General features: G+C 45.0%; 1 protein-coding gene across 2 annotated transcripts in view; it reads right to left on the bottom strand.

Annotated features, from left to right (window-relative positions):
* The window catches only part of USP48 (ubiquitin specific peptidase 48), a 39,056-nt gene that overhangs the window by 19,026 nt on the left and 1,886 nt on the right, over positions 1–18,144 (bottom strand). The window contains exons 2-9 of one of the 2 annotated variants that reach the window (XM_075605843.1): positions 14,470–14,590; positions 13,955–14,111; positions 13,520–13,647; positions 11,748–11,872; positions 2,424–2,532; positions 954–1,087; positions 710–792; positions 342–521 (exon numbers count right to left, since the gene is read on the bottom strand). In XM_075605843.1, the coding sequence (XP_075461958.1) occupies positions 342–521; positions 710–792; positions 954–1,087; positions 2,424–2,532; positions 11,748–11,872; positions 13,520–13,647; positions 13,955–14,111; positions 14,470–14,590 (1,037 nt within the window). Of the gene's footprint in view, positions 1–341; positions 522–709; positions 793–953; positions 1,088–2,423; positions 2,533–11,747; positions 11,873–12,488; positions 12,538–13,519; positions 13,648–13,954; positions 14,112–14,469; positions 14,591–18,144 lie in introns of those variants that run through there. The other variant, XM_075605844.1, reaches the window with a different exon arrangement.

The raw sequence follows: 18,144 nt of genomic DNA, 5'->3' as shown, positions 1-18,144 counted from the left end.
AACACTGGACCACTTCTTGGAATAACCAAATATATGGTTCTACAGTATTTGATAATAGAAGACTAATTATGTTTAGCCATTAAAGGTGGAATAATAATAATAATAAAAAAAAAACATGCACCAGGGGTGGGCAACAGCAGTCCTCAACGGCCACAAACAGGTCAGGTTTTCAGGATATCCCTGCTTCAGTCTGACAGCCACCTGGACGCCTGACATGTTGGGGGCCCTTGAGGACGGGCGTTACTCATCCCTTCCATGCACTCAAGTTCAAAATCACATCTGGAAAGCTATGCCAAATAAAGTTAGATTTTAAAAGGGCACTCACAACTTAAAGGTTTTACCTAGATCTTCCTCAATCCCTAGCTGCAATTTCTTCCCTTCCATCTTTTCTATCTCTTCATCATTAAACTTGTACCATTCACCAGTCTGTGGATCCTTCACATGAGCAATGTAGTGGCCGGAATATGCACTTACTCCTCTGTGTATGAGGACTGCACTCAATTCATATACAAAATTTCCATCTAGAGAAACAAAAAAAGAGGGAACAGGAAGTGATTACAGCGCACTAGTTTATTTTGAGAACATTTATTGTTTTCTCCATCTACTCTCTCTACAAAGATTATTTCCTTTGCATTTGGTGCTGTAACAACATTTTAGGTTTAAAATATATATGAAAATCGTAAGGGGTACACACAAACACACAACCTACCAATTTGTTCCAAGTAAGGGTCCATATCAAGGGCCTCCGAGAAACCAATATATGTATTCAGCTTCTTCTTATGGCCGGTTTGCCTATTTAGGAAAATAAAAACAAACAAAAAAATGTCATCACTAAAACCACATACATCAAAGGGAAAACAGAAGATGAAAGTGTTTTTTGTTTTTAAACCCCCCTTGGAATTGCAGACCCCATCGGAAGCAAAGGGGTTAAAAATAACAGAAAAATACTTCACCTGTCAAATACAAAGCGCATGAGCTGCAGGTTGAGTGTTGGAGGAAGATTTAGTAATCGGATTTTTCGTGTTGCATTTTGCTTACTCTGGCAATTTTCACAGAAGTACCGATTATCCCCTTCTAACTTTTCTTCCTATACAAGAGAGAGAAAAAAAGAAGTGTCATCAACCTTAATAGTGGAACGGACGTCAGGTCTTCTCCGTCAGAATGTTACAGAGTTACATAGTAGATGAGGTTGAAAAAAGACATACGTCCATCAAGTTCAACCTATGCTAAATTTAGACAACAGATACTTTATTCTATATCTATACTTACTTATTGATCCAGAGGAAGGCAAACAAAAAACCCCATTAAGGGGAAAAATGAATTCCTTCCTGACTCCAAGAATTGGCAATCGGATTAATCCCTGGATCAACATCCTTCCCATGTATACTTATTTGGTATATCCCTGTATACCTTTCCCATCTAAAAAGATGTCCAACCTTTTTTTGAACAAATCTAGTGTATCTGCCATCACAGTCTCCATGGGTAATGAATTCCACATTTTAACTGCCCTTACTGTAAAGAACCCTTTCCTTTGTTGCTGGTGAAATTTCCTTTCCTCCAACCTTAAGGGATGGCCCCGAGTCCTTTGTACTGCCCGTGGGATGAATAGTTCTTTTGAAAGCTCCTTGTATTGTCCCTGAATATATTTGTATATAGTTATCATATCCCCTCTTAGACGCCTCTTTTCTAATGTAAATAAATCTAATTTAGCTAGCCTCTGCTCATAAGTTAGAATGTCCATCCCCTTTATTAATTTGGTGGCTCTTCTCTGCACTCTCTCTAGTTCCATAATGTCTTTTCTTAGGATTGGTGCCCAAAATTGTACTCCATATTCAAGGTGTGGTCTTACTAATGCTTTGTAAAGGGGCATAATTATATTTACTTCCCTTCCATCCATTGCCCGTTTGATGCAAAATAAGATCTTGTTTGCCTTTGCAGCTACTGCATGACATTGGGCACTATTGCTAAGCCTGCTGTCTACAAGCACTCCTAAATCCTTCTCCATCAAGGATTCCCCCAATATATCTCCATTTAATTTGTAAGTCGCCTTTTTATTCTTGCATCCCAAATGCATAACCTTACATTTATCTGTATTAAACCTCATTTGCCATTTACCTGCCCACGTTTCCAGTCTCTCCAAGTCCTTCTGAAGAGAATTTACATCCTGCTCTTATTCTATTACCTTACACAATTTAGTATCATCAGCAAAGATGGAGACTTTGCTCTCGATCCCAACCTCAAGGTCATTAATAAACAAGTTAAAAAAGCAGGGGTCCCAGTACCGATCCTTGAGGTACTCCACTCACGACTTTAGCCCAACCTGAAAAAGTTCCATTTATGACAACCCTCTGTTGTCTGTCCTTTAACCAGTTTTCAATCCAGGTGCATATATTATTACTGAGTCCAATGAATGTGATCATTACCTTCAGAAACTCGCCGATACAATCGGTCAGCTGCTTGTGCCCTTGAATATTCAGTTCCAGCTCGTAAAACTTGGAGACAAGCTTGGATTCTCTACCACACTGATTGCAGCTGCAATATACAGAAAAAGATGCACGCGCATGTCACGCAAATCACTGGCAATTTATTTTCACTGGTATTTTTGTACACTAGTTACTACAGTACAATACAAAATCCTTTTACTGATCGAATTGTCTTGAACAAATAGGAGTGTCCCATTAACCACAACTTAGTCAGTAGCTTTAATCATGCTCCTCTAAAGCAAATTAAAGGTAGAGAAAGCAATCTGAACATAAGAAATTCAAGTCAAAGGGCACTGAAGCAAAATTGATGCAACATTTATTGTTAACTTATTTGAAAGTCTGGTACAGTGATTTTTGTGATTAAAAGTGAAGACCCTGTACTTATGGCAACTTGCTGCATTTCGACAAATATTTTATTTTACTTAAAGCAGCAGTCCAAGCTGCTGTTTTTTTAATTTTACTTTTCCCTCCTTTAATATGTGCATCAATACAATCCACACAAAGATAATTAGCCAAGTTGCTGATCGATCGGCGAAGATTAGGCTCGGGGGTTCACTAAATGGCTGCAGGGGAGTATTCTGCAGTCAGTGTGTATGTAAATGGTTGCTATAGAAACAAAAAAGCTTGTTACATTATAATACATTCAAAATGTCATTCAGATTTGTTTTTAAAAAATGCTACAAGTATTTTCTCATAGTACAGAACTGATTAAAAAAATAAAAATAAAAGAAACACATACGATATTGGTCTGCAGCTTTAAACATAAAAGTGAATTATACTTTGGGGGGGGGGGGGGAAGGGAACAAGCCACCACACAACTTCGCAACATAGGAGGTCCCCCTTCAAGTTAATAAAAAGCCTCATCATATATGGTTACAATACCCGTTAATTTAAAAAACTTGATTCGAAGATACATTAGAACCAATATTGAAATAAGTTCTTTAAAAATTCAAACAAATTAAATTCAAGATTTAAGTTACTGACAAGAATGTTACTCAAATGAATGCCATCTGTAAAAAGGTGGTCTTGAAAGAATACATTAAAAATATGTTTGTGGGATCTTGTAAGGCAATGTGTTCATAACCCATTCTATTACAGAGAGCTGTTATCTTAAATAACTATATAGTTAATAAAAGAAATAACAAAAGCTGAAAATAACTTGCATAATATTTTCCCCAAAAAAAACTTATCTCAAAACAGCAATTCCAAGGGGTACTTCAGAGCTCCAGGATCTCTAGTTCCAGAGACACTTACTGGTTACTTAAACCTGGTTACCAGGTTTAAATCTCGATCCATAGGAAGCAATAACAATAACAACAATAGCATGTTCTTGTATAGCGCTGCCAGTTTTACATAGCGCTTTACAGAGACATTTTGCAAGCACAGGTCCCTGCACCATGAAGCTTACAATCTATGTTTTTGGTGCCTGAGGCACAGGGAGATAAAGTGACTTGCCCAAGGTCACAAGGAGCGGACACTGGAAATTGAACCAGGTTCCCCTGCTTCAAACTCTCAGTGCCAGTCAGTGTCTTTACAAAGCGCTTCGGCGTGAAACGCATCAGAGGATCCGCCAGAACTACACCACTATGCTCCAATAAATTTTTCTATTCACTACTTCAGCCTTTGCTATTTTTCTATATGGCGGTGCATCGTTCCTTTCTCCGGTGGGAGGAGTATCATTGTATCCAGTTTGCTTCCGGTAGCACGCTGGGTTGCTGCATCAGCTGATCAGTTCAGGCACCGCTGGTCACAGACTATTCACCGGGACTGCGGAGTCACCTGGTGGACTGCGGAGTGCCTGCTCGACAGAGGATTATATCATTCATGGGCTCGGCTCGATTTGCTTCATAAACCGTGAGTCACTCTATTTTCAATATTACTAGAGCTCTGGTGAGAGCCAGTTGTTAGGAGAGACTGTTTACATTTGCGAGTTTTTACGGAAGATTAGCCGTGACCCTATCTACATATACTTACGACATGAGCAGGATTCAGCAACCTCATTGACTTTTCTGAGCGCCTGATTGGTGAACCCCTTGGTTTTCCTTATACACATCTTTACTCACTGAGCCACTCCTCCCTACAAACAAAATATTTGCAAAACCTTGGGCCAATAGTAAGCCGCCACATAGCCTTCCAGGTGGAAACCGCAACCTATCGAAGTTCCCTTTAAAATATAGGATGTTAGTGTCTCTGTGACTGAAAATAGCGCAGTAAGACCATGGAGGGGGAGTAAGGTAGGGAGAATTGCTGCTTTAAGCAAAAAAGTATGTGTTGTCCTACTGTTTAACATTGCAGTATGAGAGACATACAATGTTAGCAAGCTCAAAACCCAGACACATTATTATAGATTTGTGTCAATTGGAGTGGCACTGGGAAAGTGACCAAGTATACCACAAACAAACATGTTAAAATTCAACATGACAAATTTAGTACATTGTTTTTTCTATATTTTCGTCTTATAATTTTGGATTGAACTTTAGTTCAATCTTTTGGTCAAAACATTTCAAGCCGCAACCATGTCAAGGATAGGGTCTACCTTGACTTGCAGACTTGAAACATTTTGGCCAAGATTGAACTAAATGACCCAAAGTTATGAGAAGAAAATATAGAAAAAACATTATTATAGTTAGGAACTAAATTTGTCATATTGAATGTGCATTGGGACTTTTGTTTATTATAGATGTATATTAGCAGCTTTGGTAAGCTTTGCGTGCCACAAACTTAATGTAGATGAAGTCTTGCACTTGTACATGCAGGAAATAAAGATATAATTGATATCAATTAAAGTGCAGGGACTCTTCTCCACGCTCACCTCACAATCTTCTCTCCCCACATACTCTTCTCACCCGCAACTCTCCCACATGCCCCCCACCCCTTTCTCTAACCAATCCCCAATCCCTTTCTTTACACCTCTTTTAATCCCCCTTCTCACTACCAACCCTCTCTCCTCCCAGGGCCCTAACTTTGGTGAAGAAGTCCACCCAGGCAGTGATTGCGGAAGTTAAGACCTACATTTGGTGGGGCCGAACTTCTGTATTAGGACTACTTGTGTGGGCTCCCTGAGCCAGGTAAGGCAGCACACCCCAGGTAAGGGCTGTAGATAGAGAGGGCCCTACCTGTGGCGGGTTGGACGACATTATTTGGCAGGCTGAATTTTGCCCACCCCTGCTTCAACCCATCAAGGGTCCCACACCCTCGTATAATCATTGCTAGTTCATCAACAGTGCAGAGACTGCATTGGCTGTCAACCCTTTAAAAAAGTCACCAACTGCGGTAATGTGTCAGACACATTTCTTGTTTGAATGGCAGCAATCCTGCCTCTTCCGTTCGTTTGCCATATAGATTTCAAAATACAAAACCGGAGGCTTCTATGAATCTGAATCACGCTGTTTTTAGCAGCCAGAGACCCACGGTTCAGAAACACTTCCCATTCATTTGCCAGTGTTTCAGCCCAGATTCAGGCATTCAAAATGACCGCCAAATCCCGCAGGCCAATAAGAATCCACAACTGATGATGTCGCGGCTTCCTATGGGATGAATGCGGATGTCGTCTTTGAAAATCCATTAAGTAAACCAGCAACTAATATTGCAATTATCTAGGGAACCAGGGGGAGGAAGATGCTCGAAGCTAAAAATAGCCATACATGGTCATTTGCAGATAATGGGTTGAGTGGTTAACTCCAAATAAGGCAACAAGTTTAAAAGTGATCTGCTCATATAAAAAGGTTCTGTGGGAAAGGGCTTATAAATACTTTTGAATTAAACTATATTAGTGAAAATATTATCTATTTATACCATCAGTTATGTACAAGAGATGTCCACTGAAAAAAGAAAAAAACATTCCTGACCACAGGCGGAACAAGGGAAGAGGGGGGAGCCCAGCCCCAGGTGCCGCATGAGGACGCGGTCGCAGTGTTAGCGGTGCCGCAAACAAGATACAGCCTTCAATGGGGCCGGCCCCAGTCACTGCCTGCGCGCGCCTGCAGAAAACGCAATGCGCGACCACCTTTCCCAGAAGACAAGATTTTTGTCTTTTGGCGCGGTGGTCGACAGATGGCCACGTCACAGTGGCGGTTCAGCCAATGAGGGTGAACCAGGCGCGTGAAGTCATGGCCACGCCCCCGCCACCCCGGGGGCCGTAGCCTAAATCTGGTCTTTGCTCCCCCTGTTCTTCTCTGATTTGCTAAGATGCGCGTCCTATCGCGACCCTTAGACCACAGCTCAAACTGGTGCATGCGCCGCCAGGCGCTCCGACGCACGCAGTGACTGGGGCCGTAGGCTGAGCTTATAGTCGGCGCGATTGTTCTAGAGCGCGCCCAACAAGCACAAATTGCATAATGCCTATGAGGTCGCCCCTAGTGCGCGTGGCCACATTTTGAAGGGAAAATGTTTTGTCTTTTCAAGCTCGGCCACATGACATCCATGTCACGTGAGCTGTTCAGCCAATGAGGGCGAACCAGCTTAGTAATGCATCCGACACGCCTTCCCAATCGCCTGCAGTTCGGTTTACACATCTCTGGAGCTACAGGCATGCGCGAGTCTATGCGGTCCACCGCGCGCAGGTAGTATAATCTTATAGAGGGCGTAGAAATCTCCCCCGAAGTCACCGCCGCTCAGTGAGGGGGAGGCAGAGGCGCATGGGGCAATCACAGCTCAAAACACCAGAAGTAGGGACAGTCTACATTTCCTGCACGTTGTACAGCAGTTCGCTGTGCACTCCTTGAGATATTGAGAGTTTGTTGATACTCTTCAGTGGTGTGTGTGTGTGTGGTTGAAGAAGCGCGAGAGAGCGCGCGAGAGAGAGCAGTTGGGAGCGAGCGCGCGAGAGAGAGAGAGCAGTTGGGAGCGAGCGCGCGAGAGAGAGAGAGCAGTTGGGAGCGAGCGCGCGAGAGAGAGAGAGCAGTTGGGAGCGAGCGCGCGAGAGAGAGAGAGAGCAGTTGGGAGCGAGCGCGCGAGAGAGAGAGAGAGCAGTTGGGAGCGAGCGCGCGAGAGAGAGAGAGAGCAGTTGGGAGCGAGCGCGCGAGAGAGAGCAGTTGGGAGCGAGCGCGCGAGAGAGAGCAGTTGGGAGCGAGCGCGAGAGAGAGAGAGCAGTTGGGAGAGAGCGCGTGAGAGAGAGCAGTTGGGAGAGAGCGCGCGAGAGAGAGCAGTTGGGAGAGAGCGCGCGAGAGAGAGAGAGCAGTTGGGAGAGAGCGCGCGCGAGAGAGAGAGCAGTTGGGAGAGAGCGCGCGCAAGAGAGAGAGCAGTTGGGAGAGAGCGCGCGAGAGAGAGAGAGAGCAGTTGGGAGCGAGCGCGCGAGAGAGAGAGCAGTTGGGAGCGAGCGCGCGAGAGAGAGAGAGAGCAGTTGGGAGAGAGCGCGCGAGAGAGAGAGAGAGCAGTTGGGAGCGAGCGCGCGAGAGAGAGAGAGAGCAGTTGGGAGCGAGCGCGCGAGAGAGAGAGAGAGCAGTTGGGAGCGAGCGCGCGCGAGAGAGAGAGAGAGCAGTTGGGAGCGAGCGCGCGCGAGAGAGAGAGAGCAGTTGGGAGCGAGCGCGCGAGAGAGAGAGAGAGCAGTTGGGAGCGAGCGCGCGAGAGAGAGAGAGAGCAGTTGGGAGCGAGCGCGCGTGAGAGAGAGAGCAGTTGGGAGCGAGCGCGCGAGAGAGAGAGAGAGAGAGAGAGCAGTTGGGAGCGAGCGCGCGAGAGAGAGAGAGAGCAGTTGGGAGCGAGCGCGCGAGAGAGAGAGCAGTTGGGAGCGAGAGAGAGAGAGAGCAGTTGGGAGCGAGCGCGCGAGAGAGAGAGAGAGCAGTTGGGAGCGAGCGCGAGAGAGAGAGAGCAGTTGGGAGCGAGCGCGCGAGAGAGAGAGAGAGCAGTTGGGAGCGAGCGCGCGCGAGAGAGAGAGAGCAGTTGGGAGCGAGCGCGCGAGAGAGAGAGCAGTTGGGAGCGAGCGCGAGAGAGAGAGAGAGCAGTTGGGAGCGAGCGCGAAAGAGAGAGAGCAGTTGGGAGCGAGCGCGCGCGAGAGAGAGAGCAGTTGGGAGCGAGCGCGCGCGAGAGAGAGAGCAGTTGGGAGCGAGCGCGCGCGAGAGAGAGAGCAGTTGGGAGCGAGCGCGCGCGAGAGAGAGCAGTTGGGAGCGAGCGCGCGCGAGAGAGAGCAGTTGGGAGCGAGCGCGCGCGAGAGAGAGAGCAGTTGGGAGCGAGCGCGCGAGAGAGAGAGAGAGCAGTTGGGAGCGAGCGCACGAGAGAGAGAGAGCAGTTGGGAGCGAGCGCGCGAGAGAGAGAGAGCAGTTGGGAGCGCGCGCGAGAGAGAGCAGTTGGGAGCGAGCGCGCGAGAGAGAGAGAGCAGTTGGGAGCGAGCGCGCGCGAGAGAGAGAGCAGTTGGGAGCGCGCGAGAGAGAGAGCAGTTGGGAGCGAGCGCGCGCGAGAGAGAGAGCAGTTGGGAGCGCGCGAGAGAGAGAGAGCAGTTGGGAGCGCGCGCGCGAGAGAGAGCAGTTGGGAGCGAGCGCGCGAGAGAGAGAGCAGTTGGGAGCGAGCGCGCGAGAGAGAGCAGTTGGGAGCGAGCGCGCGAGAGAGAGAGCAGTTGGGAGCGAGCGCGCGAGAGAGAGAGCAGTTGGGAGCGAGCGCGCGAGAGAGAGAGCAGTTGGGAGCGAGCGCGCGAGAGAGAGAGCAGTTGGGAGCGAGCGCGCGAGAGAGAGAGCAGTTGGGAGCGAGCGCGAGAGAGAGAGAGAGAGAGAGCAGTTGGGAGCGAGCGCGCGAGAGAGAGAGAGAGAGCAGTTGGGAGCGAGCGCGCGCGAGAGAGAGCAGTTGGGAGCGAGCGCGCGAGAGAGAGAGAGCAGTTGGGAGCGAGCGCGCGAGAGAGAGAGAGCAGTTGGGAGCGAGCGCGCGAGAGAGAGAGCAGTTGGGAGCGAGCGCGCGAGAGAGAGAGAGCAGTTGGGAGCGAGCGCGCGCGAGAGAGAGAGAGCAGTTGGGAGCGAGCGCGCGAGAGAGAGAGAGAGAGAGAGAGAGCAGTTGGGAGCGAGCGCGCGAGAGAGAGAGAGCAGTTGGGAGCGAGCGCGCGAGAGAGAGAGAGCAGTTGGGAGCGAGCGCGCGAGAGAGAGAGCAGTTGGGAGCGAGCGCGCGCGCGAGAGAGAGAGCAGTTGGGAGCGAGCGCGCGAGAGAGAGAGAGCAGTTGGGAGCGAGCGCGCGAGAGAGAGCAGTTGGGAGCGAGCGCGCGAGAGAGAGCAGTTGGGGAGAGAGCGCGCGAGAGAGAGCAGTTGGGGAGAGAGCGCGCGAGAGAGAGCAGTTGGGAGAGCGCGCGAGAGAGAGCAGTTGGGAGAGAGCGCGCGAGAGAGAGCAGTTGGGAGAGAGCGCGCGAGAGAGAGCAGTTGGGAGAGAACGCGCGAGAGAGCAGTTGGGAGAGAGCGCGCGAGAGAGCACTTGGGAGAGAGAGCAAGAGAGAGAGCACTTGGGAGAGAGAGCAAGAGAGAGAGCACTTGGGAGAGAGAGCAAGAGAGAGAGCACTTGGGAGAGAGCGCGAGAGAGAGCACTTGGGAGAGAGCGCGAGAGAGAGCACTTGGGAGAGAGCGCGAGAGAGAGCACTTGGGAGAGAGCGCGAGAGAGAGCACTTGGGAGAGAGCGCGAGAGAGAGCACTTGGGAGAGAGCGCGAGAGAGAGCACTTGGGAGAGAGCGCGAGAGAGAGCACTTGGGAGAGAGCGCGAGAGAGAGCACTTGGGAGAGAGCGCGAGAGAGAGCACTTGGGAGAGAGCGCGAGAGAGCACTTGGGAGAGAGCGCGAGAGAGAGCACTTGGGAGAGAGCGCGAGAGAGAGCACTTGGGAGAGAGCGCGAGAGAGAGCACTTGGGAGAGAGCGCGAGAGAGAGCACTTGGGAGAGAGCGCGAGAGAGAGCACTTGGGAGAGAGCGCGAGAGAGAGCACTTGGGAGAGAGCGCGAGAGCAGTTGGGAGAGAGCGCGAGAGAACAGTTGGGAGAGAGCAGTTGGGAGAGAGCGCGAGAGAGCAGTTGGGAGAGAGCGCGAGAGAGCAGTTGGGAGAGAGCGCGAGAGAGCAGTTGGGAGAGAGCGCGAGAGAGCAGTTGGGAGAGAGCGCGAGAGAGCAGTTGGGAGAGAGCGCGAGAGAGCAGTTGGGAGAGAGCGCGAGAGAGCAGTTGGGAGAGAGCGCGAGAGAGCAGTTGGGAGAGAGCGCGAGAGAGCAGTTGGGAGAGAGCGCGAGAGAGCAGTTGGGAGAGAGCGCGAGAGAAGTTGGGAGAGAGTGAGAGAGAGATTGGGAGAGGGAGAGGTTGTGAGGGAGAGCAAGAGAATGGGTGGGACAATAACCTGGGGCCCAGTGGTGCCTTAGTTCTATAAATTTGGATGGGAGGATGGAGGAGGGAGACGCACGCAGTTGCCTAGTCCGGCCTCTGTTCCTGACATATGCTTAATACTGCTGTGTGATATGTAGCAAGGCATCTACAGCTACTTGCTACCGTAACAAAGCAAACATCCTGTTTCCTAGTGACTTTGAATGTAGTTCAGCTACGCATTACGCCTCTGCTGGCTCAGGGACAAAGGGCAGGAATTCACATTTGAAAGATTTACTGTAACCAATAACGACGTTTCTGACAACTAGCTGACTTGGAATAGACTATCGCTACCAAACTAATTACAGGCATACCCCGGTTTAAGGACACTCACTTTAAGTACACTCGCGAGTAAGTACATCTCGCTCAATAGGCAAATGGCAGTTCACGCATGCGCCAGTCAGCACTTCCTGAACAGCAATACCAGCTCCCTACCTGTACCGAAGCTGTACCCAAGCGGGGAGACTATAGAACCTGTTACAAATGCATTATTTACATCAGTTATGCACGTATATGACAATTGCAGTACAGTACATGCATCGATAAGTGGGAAAAAGGCAGTGCTTCACTTTAAGTACATTTTCGCTTTACATACATGCTCCGGTCCCATTGCGTATGTTAATGCGGGGTATGCCTGTAAATAACTATTAATAAAAGCAATAAATAAAATACTCTGTACCGCATCTTGGGTAGTTTATAGAATATCATTTGTATAGAAAAAGGTATTGCAGAAAAATTAACGTAACATTGTCCTTGAAAAACAATTGGCAAAATTCACCTTCAAAAGGCGCCAGCAACATACTGCATGGGCCCTCAAAAGGAGTTACATGCAAGTTCCTGGTGGACATACGTTTCTGAACGGAACACGGATTTCCACAGTATGAATTGCATAGTCCTGCCGCTCTGCAGCATGAGAGAGAAATCAATGATGCAGGATAAACAGAAATAAATGCTGTAACTTACACAGTGACATATGCGTACTGTCCACAAAACTGCTCTTGAATAATGTTTTTAACATCTGGATTTTTCTGTTCTGACAAAGTTTCCTCCAACAATGACATAAATAGCTTTGAAAATTCTTGGGCATCCTGAAAAAAAAAAAATATATGTTTGACAGTCCGATATAAACCTTCTGTAAATATTTTGGAATGGGTAAATTTTTCTTACAATGGGAAGACAGCAGTTTGTGTCAAATATCCATAACTTAAATGAATATGCTGCAGTACTAAAGCAATACATAATAGGACTAAAAACTCACTACTTACAGGGAAAAAACTACAAAAAAAAAACCTTTGTCTATTATTAGACACAGAAAATTCTGTCTACACAAAATTTAAAGCAGTTCAGCGTGAAAGCGATATAGTGTTGGTTTGCTGGTTATATCAAATTAAACACTAGCAAAAAAGGCAAAGATAGCGAAAGGTTGAAAAAAAAAAGGCACCTAATTAAAAAAAGGGCACAAATTACATTTTCTTTGCTATGTAGAAATGCACTATGGGAAGTAATTTGATACTAAAAACATAGTTTATTATGAGACTATACACCGCAGTTCATAGGGAAAAGATTTTCAGTACAATAAAACTCAGTGTAGTAGGGAAACATTTCTATCCTTTTACGGGTTATATCAATTATGTGAATTTATTGCTCAGGTCCTAAAGCTCCAATCCCACTTAGACAGCTTTTTTTTGTACAGATTGTCTTTACTTTGTCTTTTTATCTTGATCACTTCACTGTGAAATCCTTCATTCATTTTCTGTTTTGGAGAAATACAAAAAACAGAAAAACGTAACTTACTGCGCTTATAGTGCCGGCGACAGCGACGTCAGGCTGCGGTCACTGGAAAAATCAAATTGACTTGACTTTCAGCGATCGCATCGCTTCTACTAGAAGCGCACTCGAAGGCGGCAATACATTTGTTTTGCCGCGACGTCGCGTCGCCGGCACTATAAGCGCAGCCTAGACCTAACCACGACAAATTTGAAACCACTTAAAAGTATATATGTTGTACATCAGGAGATCATTGCTTGGGATATTTTGTTTACATTCCTTATCACCACAATAAACCAAGGTCAGAGCAAACATATCTGTCACAATAAATTTGCGTTATATTACTAAAGAAGTAACCACACTAAGAATGTAACCTCTCAAATATGACAAATCTATTGCAGTCCACTGTATCACTACTACATGCAATAACACACAAACATTAAATCCATTACCTGAAGGGCAATAATAAGAGCCTTTAAACATACATATATTAAACTGGGCTCGTACTTTTGGTAGGTTTGCACTCAATCTGAAAATTATATGTTGCAAGGTTGGTTATTTATAAAATGCAACATTTGCAGGTGCTACAGTTGCTATCCGGGGTTAACTTGTGCCATTATCATCAGCTCTGGGAACCGCCAAGTTCCTGAATAACTTTGAGGTGTTTATTTCATGGTGTTGGATACTTGAATTATTGGGAACAGGTCAGTAGGAAGTTGCAATGACATAGGAATATGATACTGTAGTATTCTACTGGGAGACCATGTGGGCCACCTGAGTTGTGGGGTAGGAGGTGGTTTTCTTGGGATGCACGTGATTTATAGAGCTGTAAAAAAGCATGATTCAGTGCAAGTGGCCCGTGGGTGCAGATTATGCTATTCAAAAAACAAATGAATGCTGGGGAGGCTGTTATTTTAATACAATGCTTTCCGCTGATTAATGGGGAGATATTTATGTTCACTCCTTACCTGTTGTTGCCCAGTGTCCAAGCCCAGTGCTCTAACAAACGCAGAGGGGTCAATATATCGTCTGTTACTGTTTTGTAGTAAAGAAAACAAGTACTGGAGGTGTTCACAAATAGTTTGAGGCTCATATTCTGCAGACAAAAGATACATAAGTAAACTAAAGGGTGCATGGAAGATGCTGTACAGGTACAGTATGTCACTCAGTGATCACATACACAATCACATTGCCAAAGGAGCTCCAATACAACACATACACATCTCATAAAAAAGTTCTTAAACATGAAGACGACCTATGCCATCTTCACAGTAAGACAAAACTTGTCTGTTTTACTTTTCAGTATTTGACCAAGTATGCTGATTACTAAACAAACAAAATACGCTTCATCCCAGTGATAAAATACTTGGTACTGTACATCTGTTAACAAATCATTTACACACCTTTATCTTCCTGAATGCATTCTTCTGCTTTCTCTGCACTCCATGAGTTCTCATACAAATACAGTGCCCTTCGAAGCTCCATGTTAAGAAACCACACTTGAACAAAAGTGTTGACGTAACATGTGGCTCCCAGGTTTGTCAAGCCAACAAATGTGTTCTGTTAGAAAAGAAAAATAATAGTAAGCATTACACAAAGATTTTGTGAACACCCACAAGCAATACTAGGGTTACTCAACATACACGGTAGATAAGTGAGAATTTGTAAATTTTTATTGAATGAAGCAATGTAGAATGTGTTTTCCCTGCCAAAACTGGGTAGTTTCCATGGAAAACTAATGATGCAAACATGGAATTTGCAACATGAGATCCCAGCAGATGTAAGTGAAAAGAAGTGTAAACTATTCAGAATAATACTACTGAGAGGTAAATGTTTTATGTCCACAGCAATCTTTCTTATGTTTGATGCAGCTGTAATAGCCTTGTCACTTTACATTTAAGGATTTAAGATGGCTCACTTTTTTCCTCCGTTCAAAGTTGGGGTCATCAATGTTGTGGAAGCTATTTTCATCTATTTCTCCTAACCAGATGTGTTCACCAATCCCAACTAAGCAGTTTGGGTTACCTTTGCAGTTCCTTCTGTGAAACAAGATAAAACATGTATTTACAAAATGCTGTTCAAACAATTTCCCAAATGTATAGAAGTTTGTTTCCTATTGTAATCTTAAAGCAGCAAAAACACGTGAAATCTTATGGTTTTTTTAAATAAATAAATTCTGTAATATTAGATAGTGACCATTTTGTTTTTTGTTTTTCAACTCAATGCCATTTTAATGAGTTTTAAAGCTGCAGACCAAGCAATATCCTACATGGGCTTTTTTTGTTTTGTTTTTTAATTCATCAGTTCTGTATTTTGAGAAAATACTTGTAGCATTTTTTCCCCTAAACTCTGAATTACATTTTTTATGTATTATAATGTAAAAAGCCTTTTTTTGTTTCTATAGCAACCATTTCTATAGATCAGAACCAACACTAACACCACCCTAACCCCTGTCACTAGTTTTAAATACCTGGGTTTATGGTTTGACTCCCACTTAACATTCGGAATGCACATTGATACCCTGACAACCAAGACCTATGCCAAACTAGGTGTACTTTACAGGAACAAATCCTCCCTAAGTCTGCTGGCCAGAAAGCGTATTGCACAGCAGATGCTAATGCCAATTATCGACTATGGAGACATAGTATATGGCTCAGCACCCCAAACCCACCTTGGCAAACTTGACACCCTTTACAATTCAATTTGTCGTTTCGTTCTCCAATGCAACTACAACACACATCACTGCAAAATGCTCAAAGAACTAGATTGGTCATCACTCGAGTCTAGGCGCAAAGTTCACCTTTCCTGTCTTGCCTTCAAATACTTTCTGGGCAAGCTACCCACCTATCTGAACAAGCCCCTCACCCGTACCACATGCAGCACTTATCTGAGATCTGACTCCAAAAGACTGTTCATGGTCCCAAGGCTCAACAAAGTATCCGGCCGCTCCTCCTCTTACCGTGCACCCCAAAACTGGAACAACCTACCGGAGACTCTCACATCCACCACCAGTTTAAGTTCTTTCAAAACTAAGGCTGTCTCACATTTTAATCTGGTCTGTAACTGTTACATAAGTCTATAATATACATCTTCTCTAACTGTGCATGCAATGTATTGTATATAATGTATACCCTGTTCATTTATGTAACTGTATTTGTAACCATGTATTATTTGTCATATTAACTATGTCCAGGACATACTTGAAAATGAGAGGTAACTCAATGTATTACTTCCTGGTAAAACATTTTATAAATAAATTTACAAAGTCACAGATACAGAGTCTACAGTCATTTAGTGAACCCCCAACCCGAATCTTCACTGATCGATCACAGAAGAACGGATCAATCGGCAACGTAGCTAATTACTTAGTGTGGATTGTATTGATGCACATATTAAAAGGGGAAAAAAATAAACAGGGCTTGGACTGCAGCTTTAAAATATCATTTGATTTCTATAGCAGGTTTTAGCCCACCTCCTAAGCAGTGCAAGATGATTGCAACACTTTCCTGTTTGGGATGATTTGTTGCCAATATTCCCAGCAGTTTGAGCGGCAAACTGTAATAACAGATAGTTACCATAATAAAAAAGGATACATTGTAGCTGCGGAGTTACACTGAGTTAGGCTGAGCAAGTGCCGGCGACAGCAAAACAAATGCTTTGCCGCCATCGCGTGCGCTTATAGTAAGTGCGACAAGACGGTTTGGTCGTGATCGCTGGAAGTCATCCCAATTGTTTTTTTCCAGCAATCGCAGGCCAACATCACCATCGGCACTATAAGCGTAGCCTTAGCAGCCATTATGTTAGTCACACAATGAAGATTGACATATTTATGACAGAAACACCAAACGATTGTCACATGATTTACATATAAATATAATTTTAAAAAAAAGTTGGAAAGTAGTATTGCTTGCTGCTTTAACACTCCACCTATCTGCTTTTCAAATTGCCACAAGCCTGGTGAAAGAAAGTATTTTGATACATACGTTTCAATTCACTATCGTTTGAAAAGGTGTAATTCAGTTAATGCAGTGAATGGAATATGACTTACTGTTAAGGCTGCGTTTATTGTGCACGCGCGGCGCAAACATACAGCACCTCTATCAGGCCAGCCAATCTTCAAAAGTGGGGACAAAAACACTGTCTCAAACTACAGGCCAATCTCTCTTCTCCTAATTCTATCCAAAGTCATGGAAAAATGTGTTCACTCCCAATTAAGCGATTACTATACCAAGACAAATTTCCCTAGCTAATTCCAATCTGGCTTCCCACCCCACCCCCCATACACATGTATGCAGATGACACAATCTTATTGGCACACAGCCCTAGCCTCTCCGACCTTGAACACATACTTCAATCTGACATGTGAGTCTTGAAAATTGGATTTCCCAAAACAAACTGTTTTTAAACACCGACAAGACTGTAACAATGGTATTTGGGACTAAGGCTAAATTTTTAAAGCTTCCAATGAATGAGCTCCAGATCAGAACCAACGCCAATACCACCCTAACTCCTGTTACTAGTTACAAATATTTGGGCATATGGTTTGACAACCATTTAACATTCGGCACGCACATTGAAACCCTGATATTTAAAACCTATGCCAAACTAGGTGTACTTTACAGGACCAAATCCTTCCTAAGTCTGCTAGTCAAAAAGTGTATCGCACAGCAGGTGCCAATTCCAATTATCGACTATGGGGACATAGTATGTGGCTCGGCACCCCAAACTCACCTTAGCAAACTTGACACCCTCTACAATTCAATATGCAGTTTTGTTCTCCAATGCAACTTCAACAAATATCACTGTGAAATGCTTAAAGAACTAGATTGGTCATCACTCGAGTCTAGGCAAAAAGTTCATCTTTCCTGTCTTGACTTCAAATACTTTCTAGGCAAGCTACCCATCTATCTGGACAAGCTCCTCAACCCTACCACATGCAGCACTTATCTGAGATCTGACTCCAAAAGACTGTTCATGGTCCCACGGTTCAGCAAAATATCTGGCCGCTGCTCCTTCTCTTACCGTGCACCCCAAAACTGGAACAGTCTACCGGAGACTCTCACAGCCTCCACCAGTCTAAATTCTTTCAAAACTAAAGCTGTCTCAGATTTTAACCTGGTCTGTAACTGCTACATACGTCTATAGTATATATTATTATCTCTAACTTTGCATGCAATGTCTTGTGTATAATGTATAACCTATTCACTTATGTAACCATGTATTGTTTGTCATCTTGACTCTATGCCCTTGACAAATTTGAAAACGAGAGGTAACTTTCAATGTATTAATTCCTTTTAAAACATTTTATGAATAAATAGTGTGCGAGACCACGAGGAAGAGCAGCAGAATTGTCAGACAAATGATTTTGGATTTTTTCACGCAACGACAGTCACGCGAGTGGTTCAGCCGATGAGTGCGAACCAGCCTGGTAACGTCACGGCCACGCCTCCCCATTAAAGTTCACAGATCCTTCTTGTGCTCCGTCGTGCCTGCACTATAAAATCGCTGCCTAAGGCCGTGCTTATAGTGCTGGCGACACAACCAATGACGTCACCCGTCTCCATCAGCGAAAGTTGTAATTAGGTTTTTAGCG

The sequence above is a fragment of the Ascaphus truei genome, chromosome 6 (assembly GCF_040206685.1).
Source record: "Ascaphus truei isolate aAscTru1 chromosome 6, aAscTru1.hap1, whole genome shotgun sequence".
In the NCBI taxonomy this organism is placed as follows: Eukaryota; Metazoa; Chordata; class Amphibia; order Anura; family Ascaphidae; genus Ascaphus; species Ascaphus truei.
The sequence above is the reverse complement of the archived record's forward strand: the minus strand, read 5'-3'. Positions and strand labels throughout refer to the sequence as shown.